General features: G+C 38.0%; 1 protein-coding gene across 3 annotated transcripts in view; it reads left to right on the top strand.

Annotated features, from left to right (window-relative positions):
* Positions 1–18,890, top strand: part of LOC106090840 (uncharacterized) — a 177,292-nt gene that overhangs the window by 81,321 nt on the left and 77,081 nt on the right. For all 3 annotated transcript variants that reach the window (XM_059369541.1, XM_059369540.1, XM_059369539.1), the window contains one exon: positions 17,556–17,652. In XM_059369541.1, coding sequence (XP_059225524.1) covers positions 17,556–17,652 — 97 coding nt within the window. The remainder of the gene's footprint in view (positions 1–17,555; positions 17,653–18,890) is intronic.

Genomic DNA, 18,890 nt, shown 5'->3' with positions numbered 1-18,890 from the left:
TCAAACTTCATTCAAATCGGCTGAAAATCGTTTTTTTGGTGGATGCTGACTAATGGCGTATATGGAAAAAGATTTCCCAATTTAGGAAGTTTTCGAATTTTTTTGTCAACATTTTGGGAATTTGACTGGTCAATTTTCACCACAGTATTTTCTACATAGCCTTTAAGGAAATCAATACTCCTAAAATTGTTATATTACAAAAGTATTTCTATTCGAAAATGTTAGCAAATTAAATGAGCCGTCATGTGTTTTTATTTTATGTATAACAATATAAAGATTTTCTTGAAAGAAAATCAAAAATTTCCTAAGATCTCAATTTAGAAATTTTTCTCAAATTGAAGTCTTTCAATAATTTTTTTTAAATGTTTTAATAATATATTGTTTAAAAATTCCCAAATATTGGGTTGCCCAAGAAGTAATTGCGGATTTTTCATATAGTCGGCGTTGACAAATTTTTTCACAGCTTGTGACTCTGTAATTGCATTCTTTCTTCTGTCAGTTATCAGCTGTTACTTTTAGCTTGCTTTAAAAAAAAAAGTGTAAAAAAATATATTTGATTAAAGTTCATTCTAAGTTTTATTAAAAATGCATTTACTTTCTTTTAAAAAATCCCCAATTACTTTTTGGGCAACCCAATATTTTTTCTTAATAAAAATATTTTACATTTTGTTCTTTACAGAAAATTTTATTAAAATGTTGTTTTTAGAAAATATGCTATTGAAATTTTGTTTCTAAAAAAAGGTCATTGAAATTTTGTTATTTAAATTTTAAAACCAAGGGGTTTAAAGTTATGTTTTGGAAAGTTTTTATAGAATGTTTGTCTTTGAAAATATTTGATTAAAATTTCATGGTAAGTGTTCCAAAGATAAAATCTTGATTAATATTTTGTCTTTAGATTTTTTTTTTTAATTTTGTCTATAAAAAAGAATCTATTATAAAGTTTTGTCGTTGAAAAAATAATTTGGAAGGGGCTCAAGCAGGTTCAAAATGTTGTCTTTATAAAACATTTCATTGACGTTCGAAAATTTTTCGAAATTCTGTCTTTAAAAAATAATTTTGAGATGGTCTGGGCCAAACTTTATTTAGAGGATTTTATACAACTATAATTTTTTAGAGAAATTTTAATTGAAATTTAGTCTATAAAAAACATGATTTATTTAGAAAAAGTGTGACTACAAGTTTGTCTTTAGAAAACATTTAATTGAAGTTATATATGTTTTCATTGAGATTTTTTTCAAAATAATATTCCTTTAATTTGTTTTTAGAAATATTTCATTAATATTTTGTCTTTAAAAAACGTTTCATTTAAATGAAATTTTTTCTTCGCAGATAATATTATTGATATTTTGTTCTTACTACTACTTTTATTGAAATTTTGTATTCTGTGAATTTTTTTTTGAAGTGTAGGTAAAATTGTCTTCATAAAAATTTTTTTTGAAATTTTGTCTTAATTAAAAATTTTGTTGAAAGTTCGTCTTACTTTTTTTTTTGAAAATTTGTCTTTAGAAATATTTTCCATTCTTTGTCCTTAGCGAAATGGGCGGTCCCACTATGCTTGTACCTGGGTCCAAGCACCTTTGTTAATGTCGCTAAGGACAGTTTGGTGATGGTAGTTGTCTGAAAGGGAGAAGAACAGGGCTGCATACCTAGGAACGATTGGAGTGGGATAGCCAATGGACGGTTATCTGTATACTCTGACGCCCTTGCGGAGTTGCCTGAGCCTCCTCCAGTTTGTGATGATGCAGACTGGTATCGGGGCCGATACAATCAATTTGCTTTCGGGGATCAACGTTCAATTGAAATGTGTCGTTGCGCCCTAAAGAAGATTGGTGAGATCTGGCCAGGCGCGGCTCTAGATTTGGTCAAGAAGGAAGATATTCCTTCTCAACCAATAGCACAAGAATGGAAACCAAGGATTCCCATAGATCCCGAACCTATTCTAGGGAGAATGCAATCCCTTGGTAGTCTCAATTTTTTTTTTACCACCGACTGGAAAATTGCTATATTGGATGAGGCTGAGGAAATCGGAGACATGCAGAATTTTTACTAAACTCCGGCTATTTCGCAGACATTAGTAAGTCTGGAGGAGTTGTATCCTATAGATTCAACAAGTAGAAGCTGAAGGTCTATAGGATCGGTGGCGTTTGGGAATCAGGAGATGACTCAGTAGTTGTTGCTGAACACTTCTCTGTAGTAGCTAGTGAAGCTTCTAAGGTGGAATCGCCCACACCGCAAGTGTCCGGAGTTCTGAGGAAGAGCGGTTCCAATGCTTTCTCAACTGCCGCTGGATGCTTAAGGAAACTCATCATGACAGGATCTAACGAATCTTGTGAGGATTGCTCTTGGAGCACTCAGAAGACGAGGCTAACGCAACAGAGGTGGCTATTCTGAATACTGACTATGGTCCTATTTTTGAACACAAATCTCCACCATTGTAAAGCCACTTCGGAGGCACCAAAGGCCCTCCTGATGGCAAAGTGATTTGACGTGGTTCTTATTCAGGAACCTTGGGTGTGTATCGGAATGGTTCTTGGACTAAGAATTCCGGGATTTAAACTACTCAAGTGTAGGGGCAATGAGAGGCACAGGGCGCGTATTCTTCTCCCGTCGCGAAGCACTGAATATTCAGTTTAAGCCAGCCTTGAAACAATTGAGTCTCATTACTGGTTGGCTTTCCTATATAGGGCACACGATTCAGAGATGCCGCCCTCATTGTACGAAGTGATGCTAATGTACATTACCCGATATGGGGAAGTTCGGATATAGACGAAAGGGGTAAGCTGCTCATCGAATATATTATACACTCAAACAAAGTGAGTGAATGACAATTAAAGTAAATGGTAGAAAAATTGAACAAATTTTGTTTTTTGTTCCGTAGGATATACGCAATTCCTTATTTTAGGTATATGCTATTGACCTAAAATCTAGTTCAATTTTTTAAGATAACTAAACTCAATTTCAGCGTAGATTGTGTATTTCTCAAAAATTTTTATCTTTTTCCTGTTTTATGAAAATTAATTTCACCGTGTCAGGTTCAAGGAGAATAAAAACAAATATAAGGGTTTATTTGCATTAGGTAGTAGAAACAACTAGTTCCCATGAATACTTTACCTAAAACTTTTATATTGTGCTTTAAATGTCGTAAAAACTAAAAAAAACTTATTATCTATTGGCAAATGTGTGATTCTTTCACCTGTAAAATTTTTTGCTTAAGGGCAGTATGCACATCTGACAAAATTTTCGTTACCATAACAAATGATACCGTTACCGAAATTTTCGCTCTCATGTACGGACTACAGGCTAAAATGAAATTTTCTTTGCGTTACAGAGTGACATCTAATGCATTGGAGAAGTTTTGCTTGCAACCACAATCTAAAATGTATGTTTGGGCGGCTCATGTAATTTATTAAAAACCATCCAAACTAGCAAATTGACGTTAGTCGCCATACAAATTTTGGTAGCTTAATAACACTCGCACCTCACTTTTCATTCGTATTTATAAATAAATTATCTACAACATGTATTTATTTTTAAGATGAGTTATTATCCTTATCCTTCGACTCGCTTTTACCATTCTTCTAGCCAATATGGATATATATCTGCTGCAAGAAATCATGGACACTTGTAGTTTTGATTTGCCACATAAAATGCCTAAAATGAAAACAAGGGAAAACAAGTAAAAGCGTGCTAAGTTCGGCCGGGCCGAATCTTATATACCCTCCACCATCGATCGCATTTGTCGAGTTCTTTTCCCGGCATCTCTTCTTAGGCAAAAAAGGATATAAGAAAAGAGTTGCTCTGCTATTAAAACGATATCAAGATATGGTCCGGTTCGGAACACAATTAAATTATATGTTGGAGACCTGTGTAAAATTGCAGCCAATTCCTATAAGAACTGCGCCCATTGGGGTTCACGAAGTAAAATAGAGAGAACGATTTATATGGGATCTGTATCGGGCTATAGACCGATTCAGACCATAATAAACACGTTTGTTGATGGTCATGAGAGGATCCGTCGTACAAAATTTCAGGCATATCGGATAATAATTGCGACCTCTAGGGGTCAAGAAGTCAAGATCCCAGATCGGTTTATATGGAAGCTATATCAGGTTATGAACCGATTTGAACCTTATTTGACACCGTTGTTGAAAGTAAAAATAAAATACGTCATGCAAAATTTCAGCCAAATCGGATAGGAATTGCGCCCTCTAGAAGCTCAAGAAGTCAAATCCCCAGATCTGTTTATATCACAGCTATATCAGGTTAAGGACCGATTTCAACCATACTTGGCACAGTTGTTGGATATCGTAACGAAATACTTCGTGCAAAAATTCATTCAAATCGTATAAGAATTGTGCCCTCTAGAGGCTCAAGAAGTCAAGACCCAAGATCGGTTTATATGGCAGCTATATCAGGTTATGCACCGATTTAAACCATACTTGGCATAGTTGTTGGATACCATAACAAAAGACGTCGTGCGAAATTCCATTCCATTCGGATAAGAATTGCGCCCCCTAGAGGCTCAAGAAGTCAAGACCCAAGATCGGTTTATATGGCAGCTATATCAGGTTATGGACCGATTTGAACCATACTTGGCACAGTTGTTGGATATAATAACAAAACACGTCGTGCAAAACTTCATTCTGATCGGATAAGAATTGCGCCCTCTAGAGGCTGAAGAAGTCAAGACCCAAGATCGGTTTATATGGCAGCTATATCAGGTTATGAACCGATTTGAACCATACTTGGCACAGTTATTGGATATCATAACAAAACACGTCGTGCAAAATTTCATTCTGATCGGATAAGAATTGCGCACGCTAGAGGCTCAAGAAGTCAAGACCCAAGATCGGTTTATATGGCAGCTATATCAGGTTATGGACCGATTTGAACCCCCCATCTTATGGTGGAGGGTATAAAAATTACAATTAGTTGCAGCAACTATAACGTAATTAAAATAATGTTAATAGAACTTACTTAAAATGGCTTTTTATTTGCTGCCTTGGCATTTACTGCACAAACCAATGCTTGCTCGTGGTTTTCATTATATTAACTACAGTTTTGATTTGCCACAAAGAATGTCTAAAATGAAATCCAAAAAATAACAACTTATTGAAGTAACTATAAAATAATAAAACTTTTTGAAATAGAATTTGCTTTATATGACGCTTTCAGCTATTTGCATCAGTATTCGATGCATCAGAAATAAAAAAATTATTTATGCTCACATCTTCCTCTTCTTTTTATATTGGGTTGCCTAAAAAGTAATTGCGGATTTTTTAAAATCAAATAAATGCATTTTTAATAAAACTTAGAATGAACTTTAATCAAATATATAATTGCCATTTTGTTCGATAACCTTTTGCCATCTTTTTGGCAAATTTAGTATTCCACGCTCATAGAACTTCTGGCCTTTATCTGCAAAAAACTGAACCAAGTGCGATTTTATAGCCTCATCATTGCCGAAAGTTTTACCATTTAAGGAGTTCTGCAAAGATCGATGGTGCAAGGTCAGGGCTATATGGTGGATGCATTAAAAGTTCCCAGCCAAGCTCACTCAGTTTTTGGCGAGTGACCAAAGATGTGTGCGGTCTAGCGTTGTCCTGGTGGAATATGACACCTTTACGATTGACCAATTCTGGTCGCTTCTCCTTGATGGCTGTATTCAATTTGTCCAATTGTTGACAGTAAACATCCGAATTAATCGTTTGGTTCCATGGAAGCAGCTCAAAATATACCACACCCTTCCAATCCCACCAAACAGACAGCATAACCTTCTTTTGGTGGATATCAGCCTTTGAAGTGGTTTGAGCTGGTTCACCATGCTTGGACCATGATCGTTTTCGACTAACGTTGTTGTAAACAATCCATTTTTCATCTCCAGTTATGATTCGTTTTAAAAACGGATTGAATTCATTGCGTTTAATGTGCATATCACAAGCGTTGATTCGGTTTGTTAAATGAATTTCTTTCAATACATGTGGTACCCATATTAAAATTGACGCCAAACAAACAAATGTAAACAAAATTTTGCGCACGTTTTTTTCTAAAGCAAGCTAAAAGTAACAGCTGATAACTGACAGAAGAAAGAATGCAATTACAGAGTCACAAGCCGTTGAAAAAATGTGTCTACGCCGACTATATTACTACTATATTACCGACAATTACTCTTTGGGCAACCCAATATTTAAAAGTCAATTTGTGTTTGTTTGTTCTGTAAAGACTCAAAAACGTCTGAACCGATTACCTTGAATTTTTTACAGATTGTGTAGGTTGGTCTGGAAGGAAACATAGGCTATATAAAATTTTTTGATATCGGAAAGGGGGCTGATAAAAGTGTACCGATCAGGACAATATGGGATTCAAATGAAAGGTATTCAGGAGTAGAATACGAATTTCATATTTAAATTTGGGACAAAATAACCGGGGGCCGCCCCAACTCCAAAACCTACTAAAATAGGTTCATTGCACGAGCATGACAATATGGGTCTCAAATGAAAGTTATTCGGGAGTAGATTACGAATATGGTCAGGAAGAAGATATATTCTTTTTAATTTGTTGACATCGGAAGGGGGCGGACCCTCCCCGTCACCCCAAAAATACCTCACAAAATCACAAGTGGACCGATAAAGACAATATAGATATCAAATGAAAGGTATTGAAGAGTATAATACGAATATGGTATTAAAAATTGGATTCAAGTACTCAGGAAGTCGTCCTAACCCCAAAATGTATAAAATCAGAAAAATTGGTTGTCCATATTGCGAATATGGCATACAAAATCAGATCGAAGTGTAGGGGGTCACCCACCCCCCAAAAACGCCTCAAATGGCCATATGACCCATCATGATTATATGAGACTCGGTTTGTTTGTTAGTTCCGTAGAATCAAAAAAGGAAACATAGATTATATAATTTTTAGTATTAAAAATTGGATTCACCAAAAACGCCACCCAAACCAAAAGTGGGCTGACAGGCACAATATGGGTAGCAAATGAAAGGTATTGGAGACTAGGAAATGAATATCATATTAAATTTTGGGTCCAAGTACCCAGCGGACCGCCCCAATCCTAAAACTTCTCTAAACCGATATATTCGACGTTCCTATCAATATGGGACTCAAATAAAAAGTATCCGGCTGTAGATTACAAATATGGATTCAAATGAAAGATTAAGAATATATCATTATAATTTGCGTTTAGGTGGCGCTTTTCCTCCTAAAAATACGTTAAACAGGTTAATTGACCCATTATGTCAATATGGAACTCAAATGAAAGGTATTTGAGATTTCCAATTTTGGGTGTACGCCTTAAATCACCCCTTCAACTGAACTTTATTTCCGACTGTAGCAAAATGGTACTCAAATCAACGGTATTTGGGAGTAAAGAACGAATTTGATATCTATTTTCAAGGCAAAGTGCCGGTGGCCACCTCAGCCCACCCCAGCCCACCCACCACCGACCATGGCAATATGGGGCTAAAAAAAAGGGATTTGGGAGTGGACACGAATTTGATATCCATATTTGAGTCGAAATGTCTGCCTTAAAAAGCACTTCTCATTACCCTAATTTCAAAAATACCAGATCTAGAAGGTTAGTTATGCGATTCGTTCTATTTCATTCTACCCCAAAATACCTCCCTATTATTTAAAAGCTATTTGGAATTTGTGGAAATTTATTGATTTTCGGAAATTTATATTCATTATCGGGACAAAGACCCTGGAGTCCACCCCACCGTCAAACACAACTAATTTACCGATCATGCCATTATGGGACTCATATAAAATGTTTCTGGAAGTAGAGCACGAGGCTTACATTTACTTTAATGGCCAAGTGACCACGCCGGAAATATTGGACTTAAAAGAAAGACATTTGGTAGTATAGTAAAAATTTGTCCACGAACCGAGCAGGGGCAAACTACTCACACATCAATGAATGCTTTACGATTCAAGTTGTGTTTATCAACGATAAGGGGCCTTTTTTATAGCCGAGTCCGAAAGGCGTGCCGCAATGCCACAGCTTTTTAGGGAGATTTATTACATGACCGTGCATGACATGGTACCTCGCAAAAGTCGTCACCATTAAGAAGGGATAACCACCGCTTTAAATTTTGTCCGAAGTTCATAGTTCAGCGTCATAGACGGACATAAGCTACAGTAGCACGAATTCGATATTCAAAATCAGGGCGAAGTGTCCCCACCCTAAAAAGATATTAGAGAGTTAAAGAAGACGCAGCGGAGCGGGCCCTGCCCAGTTAGTATTATTGGGTTGCCCAAAAAGTAATTGCGGATTTTTAAAAGAAAGTAAATGCATTTTTAATAAAACATAGAATGAACTTTAATCAAATATACTTTTTTACACTTTTTTTCTAAAGCAAGCTAAAAGTAACAGCTGATAACTGACAGAAGAAAGAATGCAATTACAGAGTCACAAGCTGTGAAAAAATTTGTCAGCGCCGACTATATGAAAAATCCGCAATTACTTTTTGGGCAACCCAATATATAAAAATTAAATTGTAGCGCTTTGTTTATTTTTTAGTTTGTTTATCTGTTCCGTACAGACTCAAAATCGGTTGAACCGGTTTTCATGAAATGTTCACAGATGGTAGAGGTTGAGCCTTCGGTGGAAATAGGTTACTAAGTTTCTTGATATCCGAATGGGGAGCGGACCCTTCCCCATACCACCATTTTCAGAAACGCTAGATCTCGGAGATGGTTGCACCGCTTTAAGCAAAATTTTGAATGAAACCTTAAGATACCCCAAAAACACGAAATTGGTATAAAATTTTGGGGTCAAATATCCTGGGGGACGACCCATCACAAAACCCACCCGAACGGATATGTTTACCGATTGAGACAATATGGGTATCAAATGGAAGGTATTTAAGTGTAAAGTACGAACATGGCATAAAAATGCCACACTAAGTGTCGGGGGTCCCCCACCCCCAAAGCACCAACCTGCAGGACACTTTTATTACATTGGGTAATATGGGTATCAAATGAGAGGTATTTAAAAGTAAAGTACAAATATGAGATAAAAATTTATTCCTTGGTGTCTGATGGGCCTCCCCACCCCCAAAAACCCCCAGCAGGTATATTTACCGATTTGTATAATGTGGGACTCATATTGTTTGGAAGTTAAATACGAATATGCCGCTCGAAGCCAAAAACCGCCCCAAAAGATGCTTTGAAATCAAAAGTGGACCGATCGGAAACTTATGAGACTCAAATGAAAGGTATTTCGGAGTAGAATATGAATATGATATTTAAAATTGGGAACAAGTACTCAGCGAGCTGTCCCAAGCCCAAAACCACCCCAAAAGTACCGGCAAAAATCAAAGTGGGACAATATGGGACAAAATGAAAGGCTTTCGGGAGTAGAATACGAATATGGTGTCAAAAACTGTATCTAAATACCTAGGGTGTCCCCCAAGAGTACCGCCCAAAATAAAAAGTGAACCGATCGAGAAAATATATGACCCCAATAAAAGGTATTCGAGAGTAGAGCATGAAAATTATATTAAAAATTGGATACAAGTATCTAGCGAGCCGTCCCAAGCCCAAAACCTCCCAAAACCAAAGTGGAACTATCGGGATAATATGGGACTCTAATAAAAGGTGTTCGGGAGTAAAATACGAATATGATGTAAAAAATCCAAGTACTAGGGCGCCATCCCAAGCCTAAAACCGCATCATCGACAGTAAAGGACTCAAATAAATTGTCTTTGGAGTCTTAGTATCGGGGGGACCGATCCCCTCCTCCAAATGAAAACAAACCCCAAACTGTCATGTAGGACGACCGAACATATTGCACTCAAATGAAATGATGTGTTTACCCAAAAAAGAAATTAACAAAAATATAGCCGATCAGGATAGAATGGGACAGCAATAAAAGGTCTTTGGTGGTAGAGTACACTTTTTACCCTCAAAGTGGGATAGACACAGGAGGACCTGCGGAACTTTAAAAATGTGCCATCCCAAGTGGTAGCTTTGTAATATTATTTTGAATAATAACCAAAACAAACAAAAAAATTAATTAGTGTGGATCTGAACGATACCTCTAGCTCTGAATATCTTGATAGCCACCTTCAAAATGCTTGACATAATGGAGCTCAACCAAATCGTGTTCTAGCACCATACTGATATTAATTCAGGTTCCACCCCCTCAACTCCCTTCAAACCAGCCATGCTTGCCTACTATGGCAATAAATACAAGGTATTTAACAGTAGAAATCGAATTTGATGTTTAATTTTGTGACAACGTGTTTGGGGTCGTCTCACCCCATAAACTCCCCTAAACCAATGGCAGAGAGGACTATGGCAAAAAGGGGCTCAAACCTGATATATGTTTTATGGAGAAGTGTTTAAGGGACGCCTCACTTCATAAATTCCCCCTAAACCACACATATATATTTGAATGCAATATGAAGCTCAAATGTGGTTTTTGGGAGTAGAGTATGAATCTGATATCCACTTTCGGGGCAAAGGGTTTGGCTGCTCCAATTCACCACCAAATCCAAGAGAATGAAATAGAGGCGGACCCTCCCCTTACCCCATTTTCAAAAACGCCAGATCTCGGAGATGAGTGGGGCGATTTAAGCGAAATTTAGTTTGTCTATAATAACTCAAAAACAGAAATTTGTTATCCTTATTTAGGGTGGGATATCCAGGGGGCCGTTCCACCTCAAAAGCCCGGCAAATGGAAATATAAACCTAGAATGACAATATTGGATTCAAATGAAATGTATTTGAGACTAGAGCACAAATCTGATATATGGGGGTCCACCTCACCTCCAAAAAGACCATCATACTGGACATATTTACCGACCATAGCAATATAAAGCTCAATGAAAGGTATTTGGGAGTAGAGCACCAAAATGATATCCACATTTGGGCGAAATATCTGAAAGTCCGTACCGGCATTAAACCTGGAGACGGATTATTTAAATCCATTCGAAAATTCGGATGTAAAAACCGTTAGCAACAGGGTGACAAGATGACGTAATTTAGAAGTAGTAATGAACACCACCACAGTTAATGTAATTAATTAATCTGGCAACACCGTTTCACATCACAACGTGTGACGAGATCCGCTGCTGTTTGTTTTGAGATCACTTTTACTTTAATTGGCTAAGGCAGAACATTTGTCCCATTCGCCAAAAGTAGAATAGCGTTCCGAGCACCTCGATCTTATGCGGTTTTTCTATAATCTCTGACACCAAATTTGATCTTTCCATTGGGCTCCTGACCGTCCCGGTTTGCGTGTACCATCGTGATCGCCTTCATAAGACTTTTTTGCTAAAGCTTCTTCATTCATACTGACAACATGACCTAGCCAACGCAACCGTTGTATTTTGATACGTTTACTTATACTAACGTCGTCATACAGCTCATACAGTTCGTGGTTCTTACGACGCCGATACTTCCCATCAACGGAAACTGGCCCATCGAAGAAAATTTTTCTCAAACACTCCAAGCACTGCCTCGTCTACTATCACAAGTACCCATGCCACGGAACCATATAAAAGTACGGGTAGTATAAGTGTCTTATATAGTGTGATCTTCGTCTGTCGAAAGGTGGCCTTGTTTCTAAACTGTTTACTCAATTCAAAGTAGCATCTGTCAGTATTAAGGCTGCAGTTACTACTTCCGGTGACCGATCCATGATAAAGATGTCAAAGGCGGCAAAGGCGAGTAACATGTGTTCCCTTGTTAGTAGTGTGCCAGCAGGATATTAAAGAGATCACACGATAGGCTGTCTCCTGTCTGAAAACTCGTTTGGTTATGAAAGGTTCGGAGAGATTCTTTCCTATTCTTACTGAGGAACGCGTATCATCAAGTGTCATCCTGTAGTCTTATTAATTTTGCAGGGATACTATACTCAGACATGGCTTGAAATACCTTTGAACATATAGGGCTATTGAAAGCGGCATCGTTGTCAACAAACAGATGGTAGGTGTTGATTTGTCCTTCTTGGGTCTTTTTCAGGATTTGGCGCAGCGTGAATATGTGGCCTATGGTGGCTTTACCAGGTCTAAGACCGCATTGGTAGGGCCAAATTATCTCATTGGCTTTAGGTTGCAACCTTTCACACAGTACGCTAAAGAGTATCTTCCATGCGTATTCCTCTTTCGTTGGCACATTCCGTCTTGTCTTTTCCTTTCTTGTGTACGGAACATAGTATGCTGAGGTTCCAATCATCGGGTATGCGTTCTTCAAGCCAAACCGCGCAGACAAGCTTATGCTTACGCTTAATCAGCGTGTGGCCTCCGGTCTTAAATAGTTCAGCGGGCAAAGCGTCGACTCCTGATCTCTACATATTTTTCAGTCGGGTCACAGCTACTTGAACCTCATTCTGGCTAGGAGGTACACTTTCTATACCATCATCAGGTATTGGTTCTGCCGTATCCTCTACGCCGCCAACGTCGGACACTACCAGCTGCGTAAAATGTTCTTTCCATATCCTCAGCACACTATATGTATCAGTTATCTGATTTCCGTCTTTGTCTCTGCAGGAGGATGTGCCTGCACCAAAGCCATCGGTTTGATGTTTGATTCTTTCGTAGAATTTCCAGACTTCATTCTGACTCCTGTACATCTCAATTCGCTCACACTCGCATCTTTCCATTTCCTTTTATTTTTGCGGAGCTTCCGTGCAGTGTCAGATCATATTTCTCTCGCCATACTCAAACGGGTCCGCTCCTTTGCTGCAACAAAGTAATGATCCGAATCTATATTTGCTCCACGGATCGATCTTTCGTATACCTAACACTCTGGATGAATGACTTCCATCTATCACTACGTGATCAATTTGGTTTCTCGTGTTTTGAGTGGGTAACAGCCATGTGGCTTTGTGCATTTTTTTATGTTGAAATCTGGTGCTGCTAACTACGATGTTTTTTGCCGCGCCGAATCCTATTAGCCTCAACCCATTATCGGACGATATCTAGTGGATGCAAAATTTTCAGACTGTTGGACCAAAGTTGTCTTCCTTCCCTATCTTCGCATTAAAATCCCCCAGGATGATTTTAATATCGTGGGCGGGGCAGCTGTCGTATTCGCTCTCTCTAGCCGCTCGTTTTCCGATCACAAAGGAAATACATAATTTATTTTGAGTCGTTTTTTAGATAAATTGTGTACTAAATGTACACAATTATTTTTTTAACAAAAGTTGCATAGACTTCTATACGGATGGTTCCAAACTAAACGACCAGGTGGGCTTTGGGGAGTACTCTAAAAATCTAGAACTGATCATATCAAAAAGGTTACCCAACCACCGCAGTGTGTATCAAGCGGAGATCCTTGCAAATAAGGAAGTGGTGGAATGGCTAAGATATAATGTCATTACGACGATTGGCATAAATATCTTCTCAGACAGCCATTAAATCCCTGGATAACGTTTTTCTGAACACAAAAGCCGCCCTTGACTGTCGCAGATCTCTCAACGAAATGGCTGCACACTTCAAAATTCACCTGTTCTGGGTGCCAGGCCACATAGATATGCCAGGAAATTGTAAAGCGGACGAGCTTGCGAGACTAGGAACTACCCTACACATTCCTGGGATACTGGAATCTATGGATATGCCTCCAGCAACATGTAAGGTAAATTTCAAATCATTCCAAAACTATGTGGCCTATTCTAGATTTGAAGAGGTCTACCGCATAGCTATCATTGGCCAGAACAGACGTATCAGTCATTGTGTCCGTCATGATAGGTCACTGTCTAATCGGAAAACATGCTGACGGACTGAAGGTTCCCAGTAACCACTCTTGCAGAAGCTGTGAGGACGTCGAAGAAGAAGAGACTATATGAAACCTTCTGTGTGTGTGTGTCCCGCACTAGCAGTCAGAAGGAGTTCCACTTTAGATTTTCATTTCTTTGAGAATCTGTCTGATTTAGTGGATGTGGACATTCGCAAGTTATTGGGCTTCTTAAAGCGATTTGGATGGTTCAACGGTAGGAACTAGAAAGCATCTTCCTTATTCTGTTCCTGTGATATCGGGCTCAATCCGGATGTGCACTAATAATTGAAAATACACTTCCACGAATGAATGCATATTTGGGATGTAGTTCCTGAGGCTCGGATAAGTGCTGTTTGTGTATAAACTTGTACACACACGGAACGGTTTGATATCGCGCCCACTTATTACAATGCACAGTGCTAACCAATTTTGAGCAAAGTATATTGCCATTGTAGTCCACCGTAGTATATGCCATAGTATAGCTGTTTTTAGACATTTTCCAACCAGAATGTTTCGGTTTAAAGTCTTGGAAATGTTGTTTGTAAATTTCGTTAGGTGTGGTACTTTTTTTAAATTTGGAAACGAAATATTGCAGCATTTTTCAGGAATGTTCCGGACAGAGTGGGTGGTATTGAACATTCAACCGTGTCTCTTGAGTGCCTGGTGAGTGTCTCGTCATTTTCTCCTGAGTCGTGCGAAAGCGTGACTGTGAGTTGACATTAAAAGGTATTGCCAGAGCGCGCGTGTGTAAACTATTTTCCTCGTGAGCATCAGTGAAAACCATGAATAAAGGCATATGTAATAAGAATATGGAGTGCAAAAATGAAATGCATAAATTTATTCAGAAGCTGAATGGAGATTCTGAATTGTAATGTTAAAAGAACAAATTCTCGTCTCGTACTCATGAGGCACGTTTTATAAACTTTAGATTTTACTATATATAGCAAATCGGTCTGTGTAGAGCTATATCAAGAAATAGCCCAATAAATAGCTATCTAAAGATTACATATGTTTTTGAACTAGCTAAACGGGGCCCGCTCCGCTACTACTTCTTTTACTTTATATGTAACAAAATTTTCCTTTGAATATTTATTTTCGGCAATTAAAAGAGCTTTTAGTGAAATGTCATGCTACGAAAATAGGATATGTATATCGCTTGACTATCAGTATAAGAATATATATGCCTTTATCTGAATCCTATATTATCTTTATTGGTCTATGGATTCGCTCGGGGGGTTTAGGTTCATTAAGGTTCGGTTGTTTGATACACTCTATTCTTAAAAGTCGTTATTTCAGCCCAATATTGTCATGATGTCCGATATGAGGGTGTTTTCGGCCATGAGCTGGTCCCCTAGACACTTGACCTGAAAAAAATATCAACATCATGCTCAAATACCATTTATTTAAACCTCATATTGCTATTGGTTTAAGGGGAGTTTATGGGATGAGCCGTCCTCAAGCACTTGGCTCCTAAATTTGCACTCTTTGGGGGGTGTTTTGGAAAAGGGGCGGTACCCTAAATACATGGATACGTTTTCTACCCCGGAATACCTTTTTTTTAGCCCCATATTGCGATGGTCAGTAAATAATTTGTTGTTTGTGGGGTGTATTGGGGAAGGGGTAGACCCCCAGAAAATTGGTCCCGAGAGTGGGTATCAATCTCATTTGAGCCCCACAATATGTTCGATTCAGGGGTATTTTGGGGACTGGGGTAGTCCCCCAAACACTTAGCCCTAAAAATATATCAGCATCGTTCTCTACTCTCAAATATCGTTTATTTGAACCCCATATTGACATTGGCATCTCAAATACCTTTCATTTAACCCCTTATTGCATTTGGATGCCAGATTCGTATTTTACACTTAATTTTTTTTAAAGGTACTATAAGAGGGCGCACAAAATTTTGCTTAAATCGCACCACCCATCACCGAGATCTGGCGTTTCTGAAAATTAGGGTAAGGGGGAGGGTCCGCCCCCTTTCGGATATCAAAAAATCTAGTACCCTATTTTCACCACGGCATCATTATGCACCATCAATGAAAATTTCATAGAAATTGGTTTAGCTGTTTTTGAGTCTATAAGGAACACCCAAACAAACAGAAATTCATTTTTATATATAAGATTAAATTGTATTTTCGAAAAACAAAAATTGAAATCAAAATATAGGTCCTTTTTGATGCAAGGATAAGAATACTCCGCCCGCTACAAATAAAGTCCTGGTTATGCTCTCGTAAATGTTCAGTAAATGTAGAACAACGTGTCAGCTGTTTTGTTTTGCCTTATGAAAACACATGCAAACGATTACCGAACGTCTGTCGACCGTAACGGGAATGTGGAATTCAGTAAAAACAAAATTTTACGTTCCGTTTTACTGTCAGCTGATAAAACATTTGAAGTTTGAACAAATTTCAAAACCAGTTCTATGATTTTTATGAGTAATTTTTACAAGTTATTATTGTTGATATAAGAAGAAAATACAAGATTATCGTATAGCGCTATGTCGTGAGCCCGGAGTCTACTCAGAGATTTCAAACACTCCGCCACGCACTTCAATCTCATTCTCCTCGAACCCAATGCCTTGAGGGCTGCCATACTGTTCACATAAATCCAGAGTTTACCATATAGTAACTCCCTTCCTAGAATTTCTTTTGCGGTTATCGTTTTGACACAGAACTCTGTCTGAAGGAGCCATCTGTGAAGACCACCAAAAGACGGGAGTCTAAAAACCTATTACTTATATATGCAAGTGAAAAGGACCAGCTCTACCATCCTCAGTTTTGTTGTAGCCCATTTTGACAGTGACCTTTCCATGATGTCGCTGATCTTCGACAGATATTTGTGTCGTATCAGTAGTACGACGTCGTCCGCATTTGTGATCATTCACTCTATTCCTGAGAATCGGTGAGAAACACCTTCCTGAGGTGTTCCCATTATCACCAGGCTTCTGACCACACTATTTTCGAAGTCCGCGTTGATAGTGGTGTCACGTAGCTTACAGTCCGTCCATAGGGAGAAACTTGGGTGCATCCCCGTGCTGCTTAAAACGGTGACAGTCGACCTATTTCCTCGTTTTTAAATGCCCTTTCAATATTCAGGAAGACCGCCATCGTGTATTCCTTCAGTTAGAGAGCCGCCTCGACTCATCAGTGCGTGGAGGGCCGTCTTTTCCTTAAGGTATGCACGACGGTAGACCCTCCCTTAGCTTCAAGTCTTCCTTTAATAAAATTGTTTGGTTTGAAGTTTCTCTTCTCTTTACATTTACGATACATTTGTTCTACATTTACGGTACATTTGCGAGAGCATAACCAGGCCTTAAAGCATCGAGTTTTTGAAAGGAAATAATGTAATGTTTATGTTAGAAATTATTAAAGGCTAATTTTAAGGCGATCAAGAGATTGGATAAAAACCGCATTTTTTTTTTAATTTTAACATAAATGTTAATTGAATGCCTGTTGCACTGTTTATAATGGCAATACATACCAACAATGTAACGCCCGTCACAATGGAATTGCCCATATGACAAATACAAGCAGATGAGAGCGCGTGCTATTCGTATCTGATATACATAAGCAAAGTCATATGGATACAGAAATTGACAAATGCATATTGTCTAATAGCACCTTTAACCTCTGTCATCTTTTTTGATACAGCCCAACTCTCTCCTACATAGTGGTGGGTATATACAAAAGCTGGTCCGGTCAAATGAACGTCTTTTTACGTGATTCTTTTGTAAATTTGGTTTTATAAAACTTAATAATTTATATTGTATTTATAAGTTCAGTATTTATTCAACTATACATTGTATTTCTTTCTAGGAGTCTCGAGGCAAGAGACCTCTCAAAATTTGGGATAGTTGGCGGAATGTACGGAAAGGTGTAGTTGTTGGAACGTTTGAAGAATTATTAGTAAGAGGTAAGTTATTTTTAATATGCACTTAAAAAAGGAGTGACCCATAAATGAATTAAGAGTTACTTAATCATAGTAAAATTTTACATGATTTGGCGCTCCGTTGAGTTTACTCAGTTCATTATTTAAGCGTTTTAAACAAATGAACTAAAATCTGGTTGATTCTTTCAACAATTTGATATAAATGGTGGTTATATTTTAATTGCGAACCCCACGTAAGCGTCGTTTTTTCTGCACTTCCTCTGATACTTCTCATTTTCAGACTAACTCTATTTGAGCCATGGAAAGAAACTCAATCGAGCAACGCGCTAAAGTTATTTACAATCAACATCGGCCCTTAAAATTTATCAACCCAGATCCGCCCAATTTTAACAAAAATTATTAGAAGACATTTTATTCCCTTTACACTAATATAAACTGTGATGTGCTGTTGTTTTTTTTTTTTAATACCATAACTATAACTATGGGTGATCCGATCCATTTGAATTTTTGATTGTATATTGATAGTAACCCAGAAAGGATATCAGATATTCAAATTTTGAGTCAAGTACCTAGGGGAACCGCCCCAACCTAAAACCCTACAAACCGACATATAGACAACTGGGTACAATATGGGGCCTAAATGAAAGTAATTCTTGTAAAAAATCTAGTTCTTGACAGAATTGAAAAACATTTAGGTAATAGTACAATTGATTTCAACTTTTCTTAATTTATGTATATGGCAACACTGGTACGTAGGTTAGAACGTGCTCCTATAACAAAAAACGTCCGAGTTCCAATCTTGGCGATAACTTCAAAAACATTTTTAACTGCTATTCTCACTTATTAGTGGCGGCATTTACGAGTATCTTTACGTGGTTAAACTGTTCCGGAAGGCAGAGCGCTGATTATAAATAGATTTAAAATAAAATCTTTTGTATCATATTTAGATTTTTTTTCAAAATTTCTATAGTCGCTATAGCAACAACAACTAATCCAAAACAATGATATGATGTCGAAACAAGTTCGAAAACCTAAAAAACCGACTTACCGACCACCTACGCTCACTAACAGTCTTGGAGTGTAAAACGGAGATTAACGCTTTCTCTGAGAATGGCATAATCCGCATCAATTGGGTCGGATCACAGCGGTCTAAGGGGGAATGAAAGAGCAAACGATTTGGCAGTGTAGGCCAGAGGACTGCCATCAATAAAATTGGTTCGCCCGGAGACTTGCGGGTCGACCAAGTCTGAGTTAAGGGCGTG

This window comes from Stomoxys calcitrans, chromosome 5 (genome assembly GCF_963082655.1).
Source record: "Stomoxys calcitrans chromosome 5, idStoCalc2.1, whole genome shotgun sequence".
NCBI classification, from domain to species: domain Eukaryota; kingdom Metazoa; phylum Arthropoda; class Insecta; order Diptera; family Muscidae; genus Stomoxys; species Stomoxys calcitrans.
This window is presented reverse-complemented; position numbering and strand designations above follow the sequence as displayed.